This window comes from Bombina bombina, chromosome 8, assembly GCF_027579735.1.
Source record: "Bombina bombina isolate aBomBom1 chromosome 8, aBomBom1.pri, whole genome shotgun sequence".
Classification (NCBI taxonomy): domain Eukaryota; kingdom Metazoa; phylum Chordata; class Amphibia; order Anura; family Bombinatoridae; genus Bombina; species Bombina bombina.
The window spans coordinates 276,785,979-276,807,902 of record NC_069506.1 but is presented as its reverse complement, the minus strand read 5'-3'; the positions used below and the strand labels follow the sequence as shown (position 1 = coordinate 276,807,902).

General features: G+C 42.5%; 1 protein-coding gene across 1 annotated transcript in view; it reads left to right on the top strand.

Moving 5' to 3' along the window:
• The window catches only part of SIK3 (SIK family kinase 3), a 772,688-nt gene that overhangs the window by 515,951 nt on the left and 234,813 nt on the right, over nt 1–21,924 (top strand). The window contains exon 15 of the mRNA XM_053691386.1: nt 18,093–18,239. Within this exon, the coding sequence (XP_053547361.1) occupies nt 18,093–18,239 (147 nt within the window). The remainder of the gene's footprint in view (nt 1–18,092; nt 18,240–21,924) is intronic.

Below are 21,924 nucleotides of genomic sequence, written 5' to 3'. Positions count from 1 at the left end.
GTGCAGTTGTGTGTTGTTTCTTTTGTATTGTTTGTGTGTGTGTGTGTGACTGTGACAGTGAGTGACGTGGTCGTGTAGTACTAGTATATTTGTGATCCAAGAAAGATTTACTCAAGGTTTTAAGCTTCAATTTTCAAAAAGCTATAAGCTATAACATTAACAAATATAAAATAACTTAATAACAATACTGCACTGGGCAGTGGGGCACACAGCACTTTCTTCTGGATGTGCCAGAAAACATTAAATATTAATATAAACCTGAATCACTACTCAGAATTATGGAATATGTAGGTTTTTCTGTAAGAACACTAGTTGATTCACATGCTCTGGTTTGAGGGTGCTTCTTTTTGCCGTTACCACATCTCCTGCAGTGGAGAAAACCCGCTCTGCAGACACGCTTGTACCTGGGATACACAAGTATCGCTTTGACAAATGAGAGAGGAGGGGAAATATGACCTCATGTACATGCCACCAGTTCAAAGGGTCTTCAGTGAGAGGCAGCGATGGGGCTTTACAATATTGATATAATAATAATTGATATAATAATAATGTTGATATTCGTCGCACTCTGCCTAAAAGCCTGGAGAGCGTGGCCACTTTCAGCGCCCGCTGGGACGCGAGATTCTGTGTATGAGCGAAGCATTTTACATGAGGGAATTTTCCAACTTGAGCAGCAACAATCATGTTCGACGCATTGTCGGTCACGAGCACTACAGATTTATCGGACAGATGCCATTCTTCCACGACACGAGACAGTAGCTCCGCCAGATGAGAACCCGTGTGAGACTTATAAACATCTCTTGTTTGCAGTACATGCGACAAGATCTGCCAGTCCTTGCTAACGTTATGTGCAGTTACTGTAACATAAGACTCTGTAGTGACTGAAGTCCATGAATCGCACGTTATTGCGACTCGACTGGCTTGGCTCATTGATGCAATTACCTGAGCTTTGGTTTCGTGGTAGAGTGCAGGTATAACGTTTTCTGTAAAGTGACTGCATGACGGGAGCTTATACCATGGCTCTAGCGTCTTCAACAGGTTGCGAAACCCGAGGTTTTCCACAACAGAGTAAGGCCGTAGGTCCTTCGCTATGAAAGTTGCCACTGCTTTGGTTATTCTCTTCCCTTTTTCAGAGTTGGGCGGTAAATTTGACAGGATTGCATCAATTCATGGCTGATGAGCTTCAGCTAGTCTTGTTATTTCCTTGGCAGTGGCACTGGCGGCAGGTGTTAGCATCTCAGAGTGAAAACGGCTAACGTGATTTCTCAAGTTAGTAGTATTCCCTAGGTATTTAATTTTTGTGTGACAGGCTTTACAAACCGCGTGTGTCTTGTCCAATTCGTGCTTTCCAGTATGTTCATAAAATCTAAAATGTGCCCAGATGCTTGCTTTTAAAATGCTAGGTGCATTTTTTATCTCTCTATCTTTTTTATCTCCTTCTGTCATTTTAGCATGACATGTACATAATATGTGACGGATGATGTTGTTGTCAACGTCGAACTCTGTCAGTCTTAAAAAGCAAAACACTAAGTTGTTGAAATGTCAAGCCGCAAATGTAAAATCAACAAGAAAATTTAAATGTAGTACATTACATTAGTAACTTCAACTAGTTGCCAACATTTGAAAACAAATTGCAGGGGACACTTGGCATTTGGCATGAGGGGTTTGGTTAGGTACTGGACTGGTCTGGTAGAGGTAAGGTATTGTAATGGTATAGATGTCTGGTGGACACTACAACATAATAAAAAAAACACTACAATTGTGTTGATGCAGTTAGAGTCTACTGCAAATTCTTTGTATCAGCATTATTAATTAATTATCCATTCATCATTAGTAGTCTCAATTTGAGACTCTCAAATCAATGCAGGAAAAAAAAAATACAGGATAAACCTGCTGTTCCTTTAGGGGCTACTTTTACAAGTAGACTAGTAGAAAAAATGTTTGGGTTTCGTGTCCCTTTAAGTGTGTAATCATGTACTGTGTCCTAGTAGTACTACTACTAGTAGTAGACACTGTAATATTACACACTTAAAGGTACAATTGAAACCCAAACATTTTCTTTCATGATTCAGATAGAGAATACAATTTTAAACAACATAACTTCTATTATTTAATTTGCCTTCATACTTCAGATATCGTTTGTTGATGAAATAGCAATGCACATAGTGCACGACACAAGGCATTTCAACAAAGGATAAGTAAATTAGATAATAGAAGTAAATTGGGAAAGTTGTTTAAAATTGCATGCACTTTCTTCTACATCACAAATTGGGTTTTCTGGCCTTTAGTATGTTTAAAAATGCAGCTTTAGCCTTGTTATAAATAAAACAGGGATTGGGTTCGGATCGGCACCTTTTATACTCCCTAAGAGAGCACATGCATTGCATTGCATAATTGCATATACTATTATATATATAGTGTATATTATTTTCAATATTTGCAGACAAGGCATCCATGTGAAAAACATCTAGAGGGGCCGCAGACCATCCATGTGAAAAACATCTAGAGGGGCCTGTGATTTCACTGTGTGAAGATACGTGGTGTGGCAGCCTCAGTAACTATCTGGTATATATGACTCGGATATAAAACTTGTGAACAACATATAAAACCTAGAACCTGTAAAGGTGGAACCTCATTTTATATTTTAGTAATTGTACCCCTTATTATTCATGGGTCACTCTTGGACCGATCTAGATTAGTGAGTCAAAAGCGAGGGGAGTTGTCAAAATGTATAAACACTGTTGATCCCTCAATTAGATAACGGATGTAGATGGAGTGTTTTGACAGGGAAACCGTCATGACTGACATCAGGAAAATTAGTCATAGTAGGTGTTAAACAATGGTAACCTCTGGTTGCTGAAAAACGACCTGGGCTCTTTCTATCAGTAGGCAAAATGTACTCGTTTTGGTTAACTACTATGAATGGTTAACTTTACTATTAATTTACTATTAAGTTTCTCAGTTCTCACCATAGGTCTCCTTCTCTGTCTCCCATAAAATAAAAATGAGCCTGTCGTGTGTACTCGGAATCGTCATCACCATCATCACTCACAGCACCAGTCCTCCTACTGCGTGCGGCACTTCCAGAGACCGCCCATTAGCAGCCCCGTTGCTTTATTGGGGTGACGTGACGTCAAACGCTGTACAGCGCACTTTCTCTATACTTGTCCTGGAGACGGGGTCACGTGGGTAACATGAATCGATTTGCGCACTTCATCGCATAGATGCAGAATCGTTTCATGCCGCATCGCGATGCATCGCCAATACGATTATTTTCAACACCCCTAGTATATATATATAGTATTCTTCAACATAGAACTGCACTCACTGGGTTTTACAGAAAAAAATATTTATTAGGTAACGTTTCGGAGTTCACAGACCCCTTCCTCAGACCAGAGCAAACATGCAACTGAACACTGACTTATATACCCCTTAAGCCCCACCCACCACCAAATCAAATGTGAATTGCGCCAAAATTAGGGTTGTCATGGTGTCAACCCTTGTATACCTCAGTGTGACCTTACTACCAATACAGGCATTCATATATGTTTCAAAATTGTATAGATGGTATAATAAATGCATAAACTATCAGATATGCTAAAATATGTCAGTGGATCTAGGCAACTATATGTTCATACCTTAGTTGAATCATAATATTTAGAGGCATACAAATTCTAAAACATGTTATATTGATTTTAGACAAACACTGCTATGTGTTGCAAATTCAAATGTCACAATATATCACCTTCAATCCCAATATCTCATATGGTCATCTCATATTTCAACATAAGCACCCCAACAGATACTACCAGTATCTGTTGGAGTGCTTATGTTGAAATATGAGACGGTTTCATAATATTGAAGTGTATACGGCCTCTTGAAATGCACGCTACTTATCTCAGACATGAGACATTTGCGTACCTCTTATGTACAATCTGGTTTCCTTTAGGAGCCTCTTTTTTACATTGATGACCAACCGTGGTGGTATAGATTTATACACACTACCCAATATGCTGTCCACCTCTAACAACATACACACTCTGACTGCAGGGAACTCCCTATATGAGACATCCACATATAGCCTCGTTCACAGCTAACACATGTGACAACGGGCTGGCACGAGCGCACACTAGTGTTGTTTTCAGGCCCGCAACTAGGTTACCATGACGACGCATACACACGCGCATACGTCACTGGTATATGCTAATTAGCCATGCGCTAGGCTAAGGAACAGTACGGGCGCCGAAGCTGCTTCTCTTGGCGCTTGATACTAAAAGGTTTTTTTTTTTGTTTTTCTGATCGCTACGTTGTTCCCCCACGGAGCTTTTGGAACTTGATTTGTTCTTTAGGAAGAACATGACTTTTTGACACACAGCGCATCTACATCTGGGATAGGATTGATGAGTTTTTCCTAGAGACTATCACACACCAATCTGTTATAATACGATTTGACGTAAACTAACTACAGGTACAATACTTTATTTTTAATGAATCCACAGATTGTATATGATAATATGGACTTGCTGCAATATGACATTTGAATTGTATAGGTCTGTTTTGACTGGTAATAACATATATAGTTATTGGGATTGAATGTGATATATTGTGACATTTGAATTTGCAACACATAGCAGTGTTTGTCTAAAATCAATATAACATGTTTTAGAATTTGTATGCCTCTAAATATAATGATTCAACTAAGGTATGAACATATGGTTGCCTAGATCCACTGACATATTTTAGCATATCTGATAGTAAACTTTATACATTTATTATACCATCTATACAATTTTGAAACATATATGAATGCCTGTATTGGTAGTAAGGTCAAACTGAGGTATACAGGGGTTGTCACCATGACAACCCTAGTTTTGGCGCAATTCACATTTGATTTGGTGGTGGGTGGGGCTTAAGGGGTATATAAGTCACTGTGTTCAGTTGCATGTTTGCTCTGGTCTGAGGAAGGGGTCTGTGAACTCCGAAACGTTACCTAATAAATATTTTTTTCTGTAAAACCCAGTGAGTGCAGTCCTATGTTGAAGAATACTATGAATATTATTTGATCTAGCACCCTGGTTGGCGACTATATGACATTGGGAGTGCAGATACACATGGAGGATATATATATATTTATATATATATATATATATATATATATATATATGTGTGTGTGTGTGTGTGTATGTATGTATATGGTAGTGGCTTTAGATGCCGTACCTTTTCCTCTTTTTCATCTTCATTCCCTTCAGCTATCCATGCTTCATCAGTGGTCAAAGTATTACTTTCATCTAGAGCAGAAAATAGAGCTCAGTTACTCTATCAAACAGTTTCTTTGATGTTGGAGGGACAGTCATTTTTTTTACCCTTGGAGCCTCCTTTCTTCGGCCTACTTGGACTGTGGTCACTACAGACGCAATTTTTTTTTTTTGGAAAAAAAGCTTTATTGGTTGAACATGCTCATGCATACATTGTAAAGCATTTCAAAAATGAGAATCAAACAGTTAACACAAGTAGTATCGGAGCATCGAGTTTTATATAAATGCTAACTGCTCCATAGGATAAGTTTTGTGTGTTCAACGTATTGAGAAGGTAATAAACCTTCAGTGCATAATAGGTTACTATCAAACTCTAGCTTTAAATGTCTTGGCGAGTCAACTGCGTCCGCAATTATTGATATACACAATGGCATACGCCTGTTCCTTGACTCATAAAACAGGAGTAAGTGAGTGACACAGTCGGCTCGCCCAACAATAAGTTGTGTGGGTGAATTATAAGGATGATAAGCATATGAAAAAGAAGAGAAGAATGGTGCGAAGGGAGGATTGTGGGGAGGGAGAGGGGGGAAAGAGAGAGAGAGAAAAAAAAAGGGGGGGTGGGGGGCATGCAGTACAGGTTGAGCGCCCGTAAGAGAGGGGCGGGGTTTGGAGAGACTCTATTTTCTATATTGGTTTACCCTCCCAAATTAGTGACATGTATTCATGTGTGGTGAGTTTTCCTATTTTGAGATAGTGGTATCTCTCAAGATTGAGTAGATCTCCGACTCCCGCTCTCTATTCCTTTATGTTTGGTACCTGTGTTGATTTCCAGTGTCTCGGGATCAGGCCCTTGGCACAGTTCAACATCAATATAAATAGTCTCATTTTGGCTTCTTGCTTTATTTTGGGTAGATTATGGAGCAGCAAATAATATGGATCAGGTGGTATTATAACTGAAAGGATTCTACTGCTTTCAAGAAACATGCTCTCCCAGAAGGGGCGTATGAATGGACATGTCCACCATATGTGCATAAGTGTGCCTTCCTCTCTGCAGCCCCTCCAGCACTCTCCCCCCACATGAGGATATATCTTTTGAAGTCTCTGAGGAGTGAGGTACCATCTGCTCATAAACTTGTAGTGCATTTCTTGTAGGCGGGCCGAGACTGATATCTTTCTTGCTTTGTCAAAGCTCTTAAGCCAAGTTTTAATCTCAAATCTGGTGTCTAGGTCTTTCTGCCAAACATCCACATAGGAGGGTAGGGTGTTTTCGTCTCTCACCAGCAGCAGTTTATGTAGGCGTGATTAAGTGGTCGGGAATATTGGAAGTAGTGCAGAGTGTTTCGAAAGGCGTTTTATGTCTGGATAGCAAAGCCCTGTCCTGTAGTCTGCTGAAATAGTGATGGAGTTGGGCAACCCGGAACCAGGACGAAAACGTCCAACTGTCCCAGTCGACCAGCTCCTGTTGAGTTTTGAGCTTTCCTTCATGAATGACGTTGGAAACGGCTGTCTCGGCCAAGGTATAGGCTTGGCCCCGAGTATAAGGTTTATGGGCAAGGCCGTTTTCTGGGTTCTCCCAGACCGGAGTCACCGGGGCATTCATTGTAGATATATTCTTGTCTGCTTTTATTAGCTCGTCCCACAGCCGGAAGACATCCTCCAGCAACGGGTAGTGCTGTATCTGCCCAGGGTGCTGTGATGCTGTGACCCAGGCAAGAGAGCCGACATTGCCCCTCCCCAGGATATCCCCGTCAAGCCCTATCCAAGCTTTGTTGGAAGAGTTGTGACACCATTCCACCAAGTGCTGGAGGCCTATTGCTTTGCGATAGACCATGAGCTGGGGGACTCCCAAACCCCCTCTGTCTCTAGGGAGGTACATTGTTTTCTTATTTACTCTTGTTTTGATACCATTCCAGATGTATGCCTCAATTTCTGACTGAATTTGGTGGATCAGATGCGTAGCGGCAGAAAGAGGTATAGTCTGCATAATGTACAAAGCTCTAAGCAGGACGTTCATCTTAACGACGTGTATGCGCCCCACCCAGGAGATATTTTTATTTTTCCATGTGGCAAGATCTCGTGCAATGTCATCTCTAATCTGTCTATAGTTGGTTTCGACAATCTCCTCTACAGAAGGGGCCAAAACAATCCCCAAGTACTTAAGCCTACCTGATGAAATTTGAAGCGTGCATTGAGTACGTAATGCCTCCATTGTCTCCCTCGGCTCAGTAATATTAAGGATCTCTGATTTGGTTGGGTTGAGTAGGAAGTCTGAAACCCTCCCATAATTTTCGAACTCAACAAGTGATGCGTGCAAAGATGATTTGATGTTAGTTAGTGTTAGCAGAACATCGTCTGCATATAATGCAAGTTTATGTTCTAGGCCTCTCACCTTAATTCCCTCAATGTTGGGGTTGTCCCGAATCCTACACGCCAGGACCTCTATAACCAAGGCGAACAGGAGGGGGGACAGGGGGCACCCCTGTCTGGTGCCATTTGTGATCCGGAAAGATGTAGACAAAATGCCATTAACCCGGACTCGCGCTGTGGGCGCCGAGTATAATGAGAACACACCGTTTACAAACTTTGGGCCGAAGCCCAGCTTTTCAAGGGTATGACGCATGAATCTCCAATTAACCCTGTCAAAAGCCTTCTCCGCATCCGTCGACACAAGTGCCAACGGTGCGGAGGTAGCCCTGGCATGTGATATTAGCTGGATTATTCTCAGGGTATTGTCGCGGGCCTCCCTAGCCGGGATGAAGCCTGTCTGATCTGGCGACACCAATCGTGGCAGATAGCGCTTGAGGCGGTTAGCTATGACCTTTGCTAAGATCGTAACGTCTGAGTTAAGAAGAGAGATTGGTCTGTAGTTTCCTGGTAGGTCCGCAGGCCTGTCGGGTTTCGGTATAACTGTAATAAACGCTTCTAACATCGACTTAGGCAGAATTGGCCCTTCTGACAGCAGATTGAATATACAAAGTAAGCGTGAGATCAGTATATCAGAGAAAACTTTATAATAGTGGATTCCGAACCTATCCGGGCCGGGACTTTTGCTAGTAGGGAGATCCTTAATCGCTTGCGCGATCTCTTCCCTCCCAAGAGGGGCGTCCAGCAACTCCTTTTCTTCTTGAGTTAGGCTCGGCATATCGACCTCGGAAAGGTAATCTAATATGGCCTGCTCCGATTCATGATCGTCTGCTTGAATGTCTTAATCTGGAGTTATAGGGCGAATGTTATATAGAGTTTCGTAAAACTCCCTAAATACATTTGCGATTGATTGCCCGTCCCTACATCTGTCTCCCCCCCCCCCCCCCCGATCAGCCAGCTCGTACACATAAGACTTCAGCCGCTGGCGTGTAAGGGCTCGCGCAAGGAGCCTCCCCGCCTTATTGCTTTGTTCAAAGAAGCGTTGTCTAAGTTTTAACGCTTTTGCCTGTTGCTCTCCCTGCAGATATTGAAGTAGTTCCGCTCTGGCGGTTGCTACGTCTTTTTGCGCTTAGCATTCATAGGCGAGTCTTTGTGTGCCTGTTCAGCTTGTGAGACTCCGGACAGGAGCCTCTCGTAGTGTACTTTTTTCCCCCTATTTAAAGTGGATTTACGTTTGATCATAATACCCCTGACCACACACTTGTGAGCCTCCCACACCGTAGTAGGGTACAAGTGATCTTCTGAGTTCAGACGAAAATATTCGTCTATGTTGTTCTGCAGTTCTTGGTTGAATATGGGGTCATCAAGGAGGGAGTCTTCCAGCCTCCAAACAAAGGGGGTCAGTGGGGTGTTTGGCCAATCAATAGAGCATCTGACTGGGGCATGGTCCGACCAAGTGATCGAGCCAATGCTGCTGCTTGTTGTCAACGAGAGCCCTGTTGAATCTGTGAAAATGTAGTCGATTCTAGTGTATTTCCTATGTGGGTGGGAGTAAAATGTGTAGTTTCTTGTTCCAGGGTGCAGTGTGCGCCAAATATCGTGAATGACCATACCGCTCAGTGTTCTATTGAGACGTTTAAGCATTTTAAGTGAGATGCTGGAGAGGCCGTCTGAGGTATCCAGATCCGGACAGAGGGATGCGTTGAAATCACCCCCCAAGAAGAGCATTCCTGATTGCATTTCCATAATCTTATTAGCTGCTTTTTTGAGGAATAAATCCTGCGCTGTACTGGGGAAGTATAGATTAGCCAGGGTGATGGGTCTATTATAGAGTGTCCCTGTTAGGACTAGGTACCTACCCTCAGGATCTCTATATATTTGGGCAACCTGGAAGGGGATCTTGGAATGAAGCAAAATGCCTACGCCATTCTTTTTCCGAGGGCCTGATGCAAAGTATGCCTCTGGGAACTGGTGACTGTGCCATCTAGGTTCATTGAGTTTAGAGAAATTTGTCTCTTGTAAAAAAATTATATCCCCACCCATCCTGTGGAGGTCCCTAGTGACAATAGATCTTTTCCCTAGGTTATTTAGGCCCTTTACATTTATTGTTATTAGGTCAATCAAGTGACTATCCCTACTTCCATGTATTTGTGCCATCTTGAGTGCGTTAGTATTGAAGTGCAAGGGAAGGGAGAGGGAAAAAAAAGGGAGGGGGGAGGAGGGGTGAGGAAGAAAGTATAGGGAGGGTAAAAGGAAAGGTAGAGATTAGAGTGTGAAAGAAGAGTAAGAGTTAAAGGATAAGGTATGGATGAAACTAGTCAAGTGGTAATTGAGTATTGGTAGACTTTGGTAGAGGTCCCCAGATTTTGGGGCAATGACAAAATGACAACAACAATCAAAATTCAAAGTAAATACGTATAAGTATAACAGGGGGTAGTAACCCCATAACTCTCATTTATAAGCATACATTTTTATATAAAAACTTTGTAGGAAAAAGGCAGCTAATATGCCTATTATAGCCATCAACAACATTAACATTTTTAAGTATTCAAACTTGGTATATTTTGCTGCGCTCGCATCTCCCCCCCCCCCCCCCCCCCGGTTCCATCTCCAGGCTTTTGGATAGGCCTCATGTATCTCCTGATCGCCCATCTTTTCTCTATGGGATTTTCAATCTGGAGTATGGGCCAAGGGCCGGATGCTGCGATCTTTGGGAAAGAAAAGGTTAGTTATGACAATGCCTTTCACAAGTAACTTTGCGAACAAGTGTACACCAGAACATAAGTTGCAACACATACATGCAGCTGATAAAAGTCCATCATCAGTTCTTTTAAGGATAGTCAGGCTTCTGTTAGTGCTCAACAACGGCACAAGGCCGGTCTTCCTGGGCTTAGACCCATTAGCATATATGTATTGAGACCAAAAACTATAAGTCTATATAAGCAAGCAGCGCCTGGGGTCGTCACTTTATTCTAGCAAGATAACATTGTCAACATAGTATAATTTACTTATCTGTCCGGCTCATATTGTGTGCGAGTCTCAGAGCTTCTCTCATGTGCATAAGATGATGTCAAAAGATCCAAAAGCCAGGCTCAAGGCCTGTTCAGCTAGGCTTCGTCCACATCTTCCCCCGGCTCCTGTGGGTGAGGACCCAAGTTTTGAGCTGGAGGTCTTATTTGTAGGCCCAGCTTCTGATTAAAGTTGTGTAGATCCGCCTGCGTTTTAAAGGTGGCTGTCGCTCCATTTTTAGAGGCTATGATACAGGTGGGGAACCCCCATCTGTACTGTATTTTTTGAGCTTGGAGTACTGAGGTGATGTAACGCAGGTCCCTCCGCTTCTGGAGAGTAGTCGGGCATAAGTCTGTATATACCTGGATATCAGATCCCTCGTAGGCGATATGATGCTTATTTCTGGCGTGCCCGAGAACCTCCTCCTTATCCCGGAAGGATAGTAATTTAACAATAATGTCTCTCGGCGAGGCTATAGAGGGCGGTTTAGGCCTAAGGGCTCTATGTGCCCGCTCTATTTGAACGTCCTCTGCAGCTGGGGAGTTCTTTATAAACCTGAACAGATCTTGGATATAGTTTAAAATGTCAGGGGGGGCTAACTGCTTCAGGTATCCCCCTAAGCCTCAGGTTATTGCGCCTACTCCTGTTTTCAAGATCTTCAATGCGCTCAGTTAGGCTATGCACAATTGTTTCTTGGGACTGTAGGCAGCTAGACTGGTGTTGCAGGTCAGAGCGCAGTGTTTCCTGTGTTTCTTCCACCTCTGATACCCTGTGGTCTATATTGGTGATGTCTTGTTTGATTTCGCTAAACATGCGCTTTACATCTGACATTACCTCTTTGATATCATGTTTGGAGGATAAATGTCTTATATCTTCTTTTGTGAGGTAAGCAGGTTGTGCGATGTCTGATCCATTTACTTTGTGTTACTTTGTGTTACTGGGTCCGGCTATGCCGGGGTGGGTGTTCCTTAGGCACACTAGGGGTTGTTTCATGTGCGATGAGCTAATTGTCCATGTTAGAGGACTGCGAGCCCTTATAAGGTTTAGTGACTCTCCTATTGGACATTTCTTACCCCTAGTATATATCAGCAAAGTGTGTTCTGTGCCCAGTTTACCCAATTTTCAGGCTGAATTTTATGTACCACAAGGTGGACTTACTGCTGTAGCCACCGCAGTCTATAACACTCCCTGTTAAATCAGCTGAGTTGGAGGTATATATGGCAATTGACTATAGGCTGTAATGCTGCCCAATCTGTACTATCAGCAGGGCTCAGTGTATTTCCCCCTCTGCAGGTTATTAGTTATGGGCCACCATTTGAGTTTTGTGGCCGTTCACATCCACCCCAGTAAGTTTGAATTTTTAACTGTACTGCGCGCCTTTATGCATGTCCTGGACCTACCTGCTTTGCGGCGTACACCTTCTATGGGTCCGTGACCAAATCGGGGGACAGCCGTGCTTTAGTTGAGCAGTGTGGACAACGAACAGTCTCCGTTTGGTCTCTGCTCTTCACCTGGCTGGGGTAGGATCCGGTGTCCCCACGCGGAGTGTGGCGTGTGTTAAGTGCAGCTCTGGCTGTGTAGGCCCAAGTTGCGCAGCGGGAGCGCGCAGCCCTGCAAAGTGGTTAGATATCTGTGCGAGCGGGTTTCTGCGAGTTCCAAGCAGCTCTATTCAATACCGGAGCATGGAGGTATCTGTGAGGTCTATTTTGCAGGCTTGGATTGCCTTTTCCTTGATAATGAGAGGTCTGGGGCTTCAGAGCTCACTCAATGTGTGGCCATTAGGTTTCCTGGCCAGGCTCCGCCCCCCACACATTCATTCACTACAGACGCAATTTTAACAGGTTGGGGAGCTGTTTGGAGAGTCCTGGAGGGCGCAGGGAGTGTGGTCTCCTCAAGAGTCGAGGTTACCCATCAATGTTATAAAACTTTGTGCGATCCTTCAGGCTCTTCACTCTTGGCCTCTTCTTAGTCAGGAAAAATTAATTTGTCTTAAGTCATACATCATGGCTGTAGCTTACATCAGTGATCAAGTAGGGACTCTGAGTCCCCTTGTCATGCAAGAAGTCTCTCACATTCTATCTTGGGCAGAATAAAACCACTGGACACTGTTTACATTCTGAGTGTGAACAACTGGGAATCAGTTTACTTAAGCCGCATTCTGCACATCCAGGAGAATGGTTTCTTCATCAGGACTTGTTTGATCAGCTAGTCCTAAGATGGGGTCTTCCAGATACAGATCTTATGGCATCCAAGCTGAACCACAAACTTCAAGAGATATAAGAGCTCAAATAATAAATGTTCTAGTTAGTCCTTGGAACTTTCATATGCCTATCTATTTCCCCTGTTTGTTCTTCTTCCGATAGTCATTATAAGAATCAAACAGGAACTAACGTCAGTAATCCTCATAGCTCCGGCATGGCCATGCAGAACTTGGTATGCAGATCTCATCCAGATGTCATCCTCCCCTCCTTGGACTCTTCCTATCAGGGAAGTCCTGCTTTCCCAAGGTCCCTTTTATCATCAGGACCTCCGATCTCTGAATTTACTGGAGTAGAGGTTGAACACCTTGTCCTTAAGGGTAGAGGCTCCTCATATTCTGTAATCTCTACTCTTCTGCAAGCCAGAAAACCGGTTACTCAGAAGATTTATAATAAAATGTGGAAATCTTATTTTCATTGATTTTCTTAGAAAGGTTTCTCTTGGAAACCATTTAGAATTCCAAGAATTCTTCAGTTTCTCCAGGATGTTCTTGAGAAAGGTTCATCACCTTGCTCTTTAAAAGGTCAAAATTCTGCCTTGTCTGTTTTGTTTCATATAAAGTTGGCTAAGTTGCCCGATGTTCAAACTTTTGTTCAGGCTTTGGTGACAATTTGTCCTGTTATTAGGCCTATTTCTCTACCTTGGAATCTTAATCTGGTTGTATCTATTTTCCAAGGTTCTCCTTTTTGAACCTATATATAATTTGGATCTAGAATTGTTACCTTTGAAGATTTTTTTCTTCTAGCCATCTCTTCAGCTAGACAAGTTTCTGATCTCTCAGCTCTTTCTTCTGATCCTCCCTTATTGTGTTTTAATAAGGATAAAGCAGTTCTTAGAACAAAATATGATTTTCTACCAAAGGTTGTATCTTCTGAGAACATTAAGCAGGAAATTGATATTCCTTTTCCGTGCCCAAATCCTTCTAATTCTAAGGAACGTCTTCTTCACAATTTGGATGTGGTTAGAGCCTTACATATTATCTTCAGGCTATTTAACATTTTAGACAGACCTCCTAGCTTATATGTCCATTTTTCAAGTAATAGAAAAGGTCAAAAAGCCACGGCAGTGACTTTAGCTTCATGACTGAAACAGACAATACATAAAGCTTACTTGGCTGTGGGAGAACCGCCTCCTAAACGAGTTACTGCACATTCCACTAGATCTTTATCTACTTCTTGGGCCTTTAAAAATTAGGGTTCCTTGAGTAGACTTGCAAAGCGGCAACTTGGTATTCTCTTCATACTTTTTCCAAATTTTAACATTTTGATGTTTATGCTTTTTCAGAAGCTGCGTTTGGCAGGAAAGTCCTTCAAGCCTCAGTATCCGGCAAATAGGAACTGCCCTTTATTTGTCCCACCCATCCTTAACATAGACTCTCAGCTTTGGTATTGTATCCCACGTTATGGACACCCATGGACTCCTCCTCATATGAAAGAAAACAGAATTTATACTTGCCGATAAATTTCTTTCTTTCGGAATGAAGAGAGTCCATGGGACCCGTCCTATTTTTCTAGAATTTTGTTTGCACTGCTTAAAGGGACACTGTAGTCAAATATTCACTCGTGTTCTAACAATAGTATACCAATAAATAATTACTTTTTTAAATTACATCCTATTTCAAATCTTTGTCGTTTGCAATATATCAGTTTAATAATTTTCACCTTTTTCCAAACCCACGTATTTATACTCACTAACTGTATTCCAATCCTGGAGGACAACTCCAGTTGGAACATGGCGACTAACGGACACAATGCGCATGCGCGACTACACGCAACGTCATCGGCAACGTCACCGTCTTAGGGCTAAGAAGACACTCTCTGTTGATCCAGCTTCAGATGAGTATGCTGCGCAGTGTGCGCATCCGTTATTTTCTCTGCTGTCGGCTTCTATGCCGCAATATGCGCATGCGATACTAATAGAAAACGATTGCGCATGCGTTTAATGATTAAATTATATTTTAATTACATGTTAATACTGGGGATACGATTGGCCAGAATGTTATTGCTTAGACGGCCCACATTTGAGGGCTGGTTAACGTGACGTCAGTGGCATGAAATAAAAGTTTATTTTTCGGCTAAAGGGAGCTTCGTTTTTGAAAATGAAAAGGTAGATTTTATTTAATTTATAATTGCAATGTTTAATGTTGGGTGAGTTTTGCCTAAGAAAAGCTAAAGACAGTAATCCTTTAACCCTGTATTCGGTCTTTCCTTCAATTTTTTTTTCTACCTCTCTCCCTCACTCGACTATATATTAACTGGAGAGAGGAGTAGGGTTTGGAGGGATTGAAAGATCTTGTGAGGGTTCTTGACCTCCCCCTGCTGGTAGGAACTATATCCCACTTGTTATGGACACCAATGGACTCTCCTGTCAGGGTTTTTTCCCTGTTTTGTTTGCCATGTGCTGCTGGCAGCCATTTTACTCACCTCTCTTGCTGACTCTGGTGCATACTGTGTGATGCTGCTCATTTCCTGCACTTCCTTTTATGGCCAGACTGGTGTGCATCGTCAGAATTGTGATGTCATCACTTATTATTTAAAGGGCCTCTGTTCAGTATGCTTTGCCTTTGCGTTGTCTCAGACCTGTTTGTGAGAGTTCCAGTGTATTACCTGGCTGCCTGACGTCCTTCCTGGTTCCTGATCCCTGGCTTGTTCCTGACTCTGCTGTTTTCCTTGTTTCTGACTCGGCTCGTTTGACTATCAGCTCTGGTTTTGACTCCTGGCTTGTTATTTGACTTGTGGACTTTTTATTATTTTTTGCTATTAATAAAGGTGTGCTTATTTTTGCACTTCTCGTCTCAGTCTGATTCCTGGCACCCTGACATCCTCATTCTGAAAGTAAGAAATGTATTGGTAAGTATAAATTCTGGGGGGGTTCTAACACCTGAGATCTCCTATCTTTGAGCCCTTATACCTTTTGTTTGCAACATTTTTTGTTAGATAGTGTTATTATGAGTGTCTCTGTACTTTGTAATGCATATTTCATGTGTTTTGTGCAACTTTTTTATGTTGCGAAAAAGTTAGCCAGAGCCCTGAAGTCGCTGTAATCATTTCAGCGTAAATCGCGATTGCGTTTACTTTCAACTTCTGATATACCCCTTATCGCTCACACAAAAACTGTACATCAACTATAGTATCATTTAGTGCCTGTACTGAGCTGTACACCAGCAGTAGTATCACTTAGTGCCTATACTGAGCTGTACACTAGCAGTAGTATCACTGAGTATACTGAGCTGTACACTAGCAGTAGTATCACTAAGTGCGCAATACACTAGCAGTAGTATCACTTAGTGCCTGCACTGAGCTGTACACCAGCAGTAGTATCACTAAGTGCCTATACTGAGCTGTACACCAGCAGTAGTATCACTAAGTGCCTATACTGAGCTGTACACCAGCAGTAATATCACTTAGTGCCTGTACTGAGCTGTACACCAGCAGTAGTATCACTTAGTGCCTGTACTGAGCTGTACACCAGCAGTGGTATCACTTAGTGCCTGCACTGAGCTGTTCACCAGCAGTAGTATCACTTAGTGCCTATACTGAGCTGTACACCAGCAGTAGTATCACTAAGTGCCTATACTGAGCTGTACACTAGCAGTAGTATCACTAAGTGCATATACTGAGCAATACACTAGCAGTAGTATCACTTAGTGCCTGCACTGAGCTGTACACCAGCAGTAGTATCACTAAGTGCCTATACTGAGCTGTACACCAGCAGTAGTATCACTAAGTGCCTATACTGAACTGTACACCAGCAGTAATATCACTTAGTGCCTGTACTGAGCTGTACACCAGCAGTAGTATCACTTAGTGCCTGTACTGAGCTGTACACCAGCAGTAGTATCACTTAATGTCTGTACTGAGCTGTACACCAGCAGTATTATCACTTAGTGCCTGCACTGAGCTGTACCCCAGCAGTAGTATCACTTAGTGCCTGTACTGAGCTGTACACCAGCAGTAGTATCACTTAGTGCCTGTACTGAGCTGTACACCAGCAGTAGTATCACTTAGTGCCTGTACTGAGCTGTACACTAGCAGTAGTATCACTGTGCTGTACTGAGCTATACACCAGCAGTAGTATCACTTAGTGCCTGTACTGAGCTGTACACCAGCAGTAGTATCACTAAGTGCCTGTACTGAGCTGTACACCAGCAGTAATATCACTAAGTGCCTATACTGAGCTGTACACTAGCAGTAGTATTACTTAGTGCCTGCACTGAGCTGTACACCAGCAGTAGTATCACTTAGAGCTGTACTGAGCTGTACACCAGCAGTAATATCACTTAGTGCCTGTACTGAGCTCTACTCCAGCAGTATTATCACTTAGTGCCTGTACTGAGCTGTACACCAGCAGTCATATCACTTAGTGCCTGTACTGAGCTGTACACTAGCAGTAGTATCACTTAGTGCTGTACTGAGTTGTACACCAGCAGTAATATCACTTAATGCTGTACTGAGCTATACACCAGCAGTAGTATCACTTAGTGCTGTACTGAGCTGTACACCAGGAGTAATATCACTTAATGTCTGTACTGAGCTGTACACCAGCAGTAATATCACTTAGTGCCTGTACTGAGCTGTACACCAGCAGTAGTATCACTTAGTGCTGTACTAAGCTATACACCAGCAGTAGTATCACTTAGTGCTGTACTGAGCTGTACACCAGCAGTAGTATCACTTAGTGTCTGTACTGAGCTGTACACCAGCAGTAGTATCACTTAGTGCTGTACTGAGCTGTACACCAGCAGTAATATCCCTTAGTGCCTGTACTGAGCTGTACACCAGCAGTAGTATAACTTAGTGCTGTACTGAGCTGTACACCAGCAGTAGTATCACTTAGTGCCTGTGCTGAGCTGTACACCAGCAGTAGTATCACTTAGTGCTGTACTGAGCTGTACACCAGCAGTATTATCACTTAGTGCTGTACTGAGCTGTACACCAGCAGTAGTATCACTTAGTGCTGTACTGAGCTGTACACCAGCAGTAGTATCACGAGAATGCTACTAAAATTGTGTCATATCTTGGCACTGACCTACAAGCATGAAAACCAAAAGGACTAGCTTAGCAATTATACACTTCACTATTGGGTGAAACATCCATGTTGTACCACAAATGTATCCATCAAAAGTAAATATTTTATAATCTGTATCCTCCCTTGTTTTGTAACAAAAACATCTGATACTTATATTAACTGCCCCTTAATATTCAGGTATCTCGCCAACCGAAGCAAGCGGCACACGCTAGCGATGACCAGCCCCACTATGGAGATCTCTCCTGACCTCCAGCGTCAACTAGGACAACAGCAAAGTATCCGGAGCCGGGGATGGCCAACCCACCTCGCCCCTGACCAGCATCGGTGAGTTATAGCCTCTCTGGGGGGCCGTATTGGTATTGCTAAAGCCTTCTGTGCCCTCATTCTTAATGGTTATAGGAAAAACATTCAATAGCAAAGCCTAGAACTGACATATTTTGTCCTGTAATCAATTCATACATTTCCCTCATTACCACCTTATGGGATACAGATCACACGCTTCTCTCATTACCCCTTATGGGATACAGGTCACATGCTTCTCTCATTACCCCTCATGGGATACAGGTCACACGCTGCTCTCATTACCCCCTTATGGGATACAGGTCACACGCTGCTCTCATTACCCCTTATGGGATACAGTTCACACGCTGCTCTCATTACCCCCTTATGGGATACAGGTCACATGCTTCTCTCATTACCCCTTATGGGATACAGGTCACATGCTTCTCTCATTACCCCTTATGGGATACAGGTCACACGCTTCTCTCATTACCCCTTATGGGATACAGGTCACACGCTTCTCATTACCCCTTATGGGATACAGGTCACATGCTTCTCTCATTACCCCTTATGGGATACAGGTCATACGCTTCTCTCATTACCTCCTTATGGGATACAGGTCACACGCTACTCTCATTACCCCTTATGGGATACAGGTCACACACTTCTCTCAATACCCCTTATGGGATACAGGTCACACGCTTCTCTCATTACCCCTTATGGAATACAGATCACACACTTCTCTCATTACCCCTTATGGGATACAGGTCACACGCTTCTCTCATTACCCCTTATGGGATACAGGTCACATGCTTCTCTGATTACCCCCTTATGGATACAGGTCACACGCTTCTCTCATTACCCCCTTATGGGATACAGGTCACACGCTTCTCTCATTACCCCTTATGGGATACAGGTCACACGCTTCTCTCATTACCCCTTATGAGATACAGGTCACACGCTTCTCTCATTACGCCTTATGGGATACAGGTCACACGCTTCTCTCATTACCCCCTTATGGGATACAGGTCACACGCTTCTCTCATTACCCCTTATGGGATACAGGTCACATGCTTCTCTCATTACCCCTTATGGGATACAGGTCACACGCTTCTCTCATTACCCCTTATAGTATACAGGTCACACACTTTCTCTTGTTAAGTGTATCCAGTCCACGTATCATCCATTACTTGTGGGATATTCTCCTTCCCAACAGGAAGTTGCAAGAGGATCACCCACAGCAGAGCTGCTATATAGCTCCTCCCCTCACTGCCATATCCAGTCATTCTCTTGCAACTCTCAACAAAGATGGACGTAGTAAGAGGAGAGTGGTGTATTATAGTTAGTTTTTTAACTTCAATCAAAAGTTTGTTATTTTTAAATGGTACCAGAGTGTACTGTTTATCTCAGGCAGTATTTAGAAGAAGAATCTGCCTGCATTTTCTATGATCTTAGCAGAAGTAACTAAGATCCATGGCTGTTCTCACATATTCTGAGGAGTGAGGTTAACTTCAGAGAGGGAATGGCGTGCAGGTTTTCCTGCAATAAGGTATGTGCAGTTAATATATTTCTAGGGATGGAATTTGCTAGAAAAATGCTGCTGATACCGGATTAATGTAAGTTAAGCCTTAAATGCAGTGATAGCGACTGGTATCAGGCTTATTAACAGATATACATACTCTTATAAAAGTGTAATATAAAACGTTTGCTGGCATGTTAATCGTTTTTATATATGTTTGGTGACAAAACTTATTGGGGCCTATTTTTTTTCCACATGGCTGGTTTGATTTTTGCCTAGAAACAGGCTTTCCACTGTTGCAATATGAGTGGGAAGGGCCTATTTTAGTGCTTTTCTGTGCAGCTAAAAATACTGACAGAGACATTCATCTTCCCTCTGCATGATACAGGACATTTCTGAAGGGCTCAAAAGGCTTCAAAGTCGTGTTTGAGGAGGGTAACAATCACAGTAGACTGTGGCAGTTGTGACTGTGTTTAACCCCTTAATGACCGCAGCACTTTTCCATTTTCTGTCCGTTTGGGACCAAGGCTATTTTTACATTTTTGCGGTGTTTGTGTTTAGCTGTAATTTTCCTCTTACTCGTTTACTGTACCCACACATATTATATACCGTTTTTCTCGCCATTAAATGGACTTTCAAAAGATACCATTATTTTCATCATATCTTATAATTTACTATAAAAAACATTATAAAATATGAGGAAAAAATGGAAAAAAACACACTTTTTCTAACTTTGACCCCCAAAATCTGTTACACATCTACAACCACTAAAAAACACCCATGCTAAATAGTTTCTACATTTTGTCCTGAGTTTAGAAATACCCAATGTTTACATCTTCTTTGATTTTTTTGCAAGTTATAGGGCCATAAATACAAGTAGCACTTTGCTATTTCTCCAACATAGGTGTGTCCGGTCCACGGCGTCATCCTTACTTGTGGGATATTCTCTTCCCCAACAGGAAATGGCAAAGAGCCCAGCAAAGCTGGTCACATGATCCCTCCTAGGCTCCGCCTTCCCCAGTCATTCTCTTTGCCGTTGTACAGGCAACATCTCCACGGAGATGGCTTAGAGTTTTTTGGTGTTTAAATGTAGTTTTTATTCTTCAATCAAGAGTTTGTTATTTTAAAATAGTGCTGGTATGTACTATTTACTCTGAAACAGAAAAGAGATGAAGATTTCTGTTTGTAAGAGGAAAATGATTTTAGCAACCGTTACTAAAATCGATGGCTGTTTCCACACAGGACTGTTGAGAGGAATTAACTTCAGTTGGGGGAAACAGTGAGCAGACTTTTGCTGCTTGAGGTATGACACATTTCTAACAAGACTTGGTAATGCTGGAAGCTGTCATTTTCCCTATGGGATCCGGTAAGCCATTTTTATTAAATGAGAATAAAGGGCTTCACAAGGGCTTTAAAGACTGGTAGACATTTCTCCAACATAGGTGTGTCCGGTCCACGGCGTCATCCTTACTTGTGGGATATTCTCCTCCCCAACAGGAAATGGCAAAGAGCCCAGCAAAGCTGGTCACATGATCCCTCCTAGGCTCCGCCTTCCCCAGTCATTCTCTTTGCCGTTGTACAGGCAACATCTCCACGGAGATGGCTTAGAGTTTTTTAGTGTTTAACTGTAGTTTTTATTATTCAATCAAGAGTTTGTTATTTTAAAATAGTGCTGGTATGTACTATTTACTCTGAAACAGAAAAGAGATGAAGATTTCTGTTTGTAAGAGGAAAATGATTTTAGCAACCGTTACTAAAATCGATGGCTGTTTCCACACAGGACTGTTGAGAGGAATTAACTTCAGTTGGGGGAAACAGGGAGCAGACTTTTGCTGCTTGAGGTATGACACATTTCTAACAAGACGATGTAATGCTGGAAGCTGTCATTTTCCCTATGGGATCCGGTAAGCCATTTTTATTACATGAAGAGAAAAAAGGGCTTCACAAGGGCTTTTAAGACTGTAGACATTTTCTGGGCTAAAACGATTTATATATAAGCATATTTTATACTCCATAGCCTTGAGGAATTATTTTAATCTTGGGAACTATGTAAAATAACCGGCAGGCACTGTATTGGACACCTTATTCTCTAGGGGCTTTCCCTAATCATAGGCAGAGTCTCATTTTCGCGCCTCTATTGCGCACTTGTTTTTGGGAAGCATGACATGCAGCTGCATGTATGAGGAGCTCTGATACATAGAAAAGACTTTC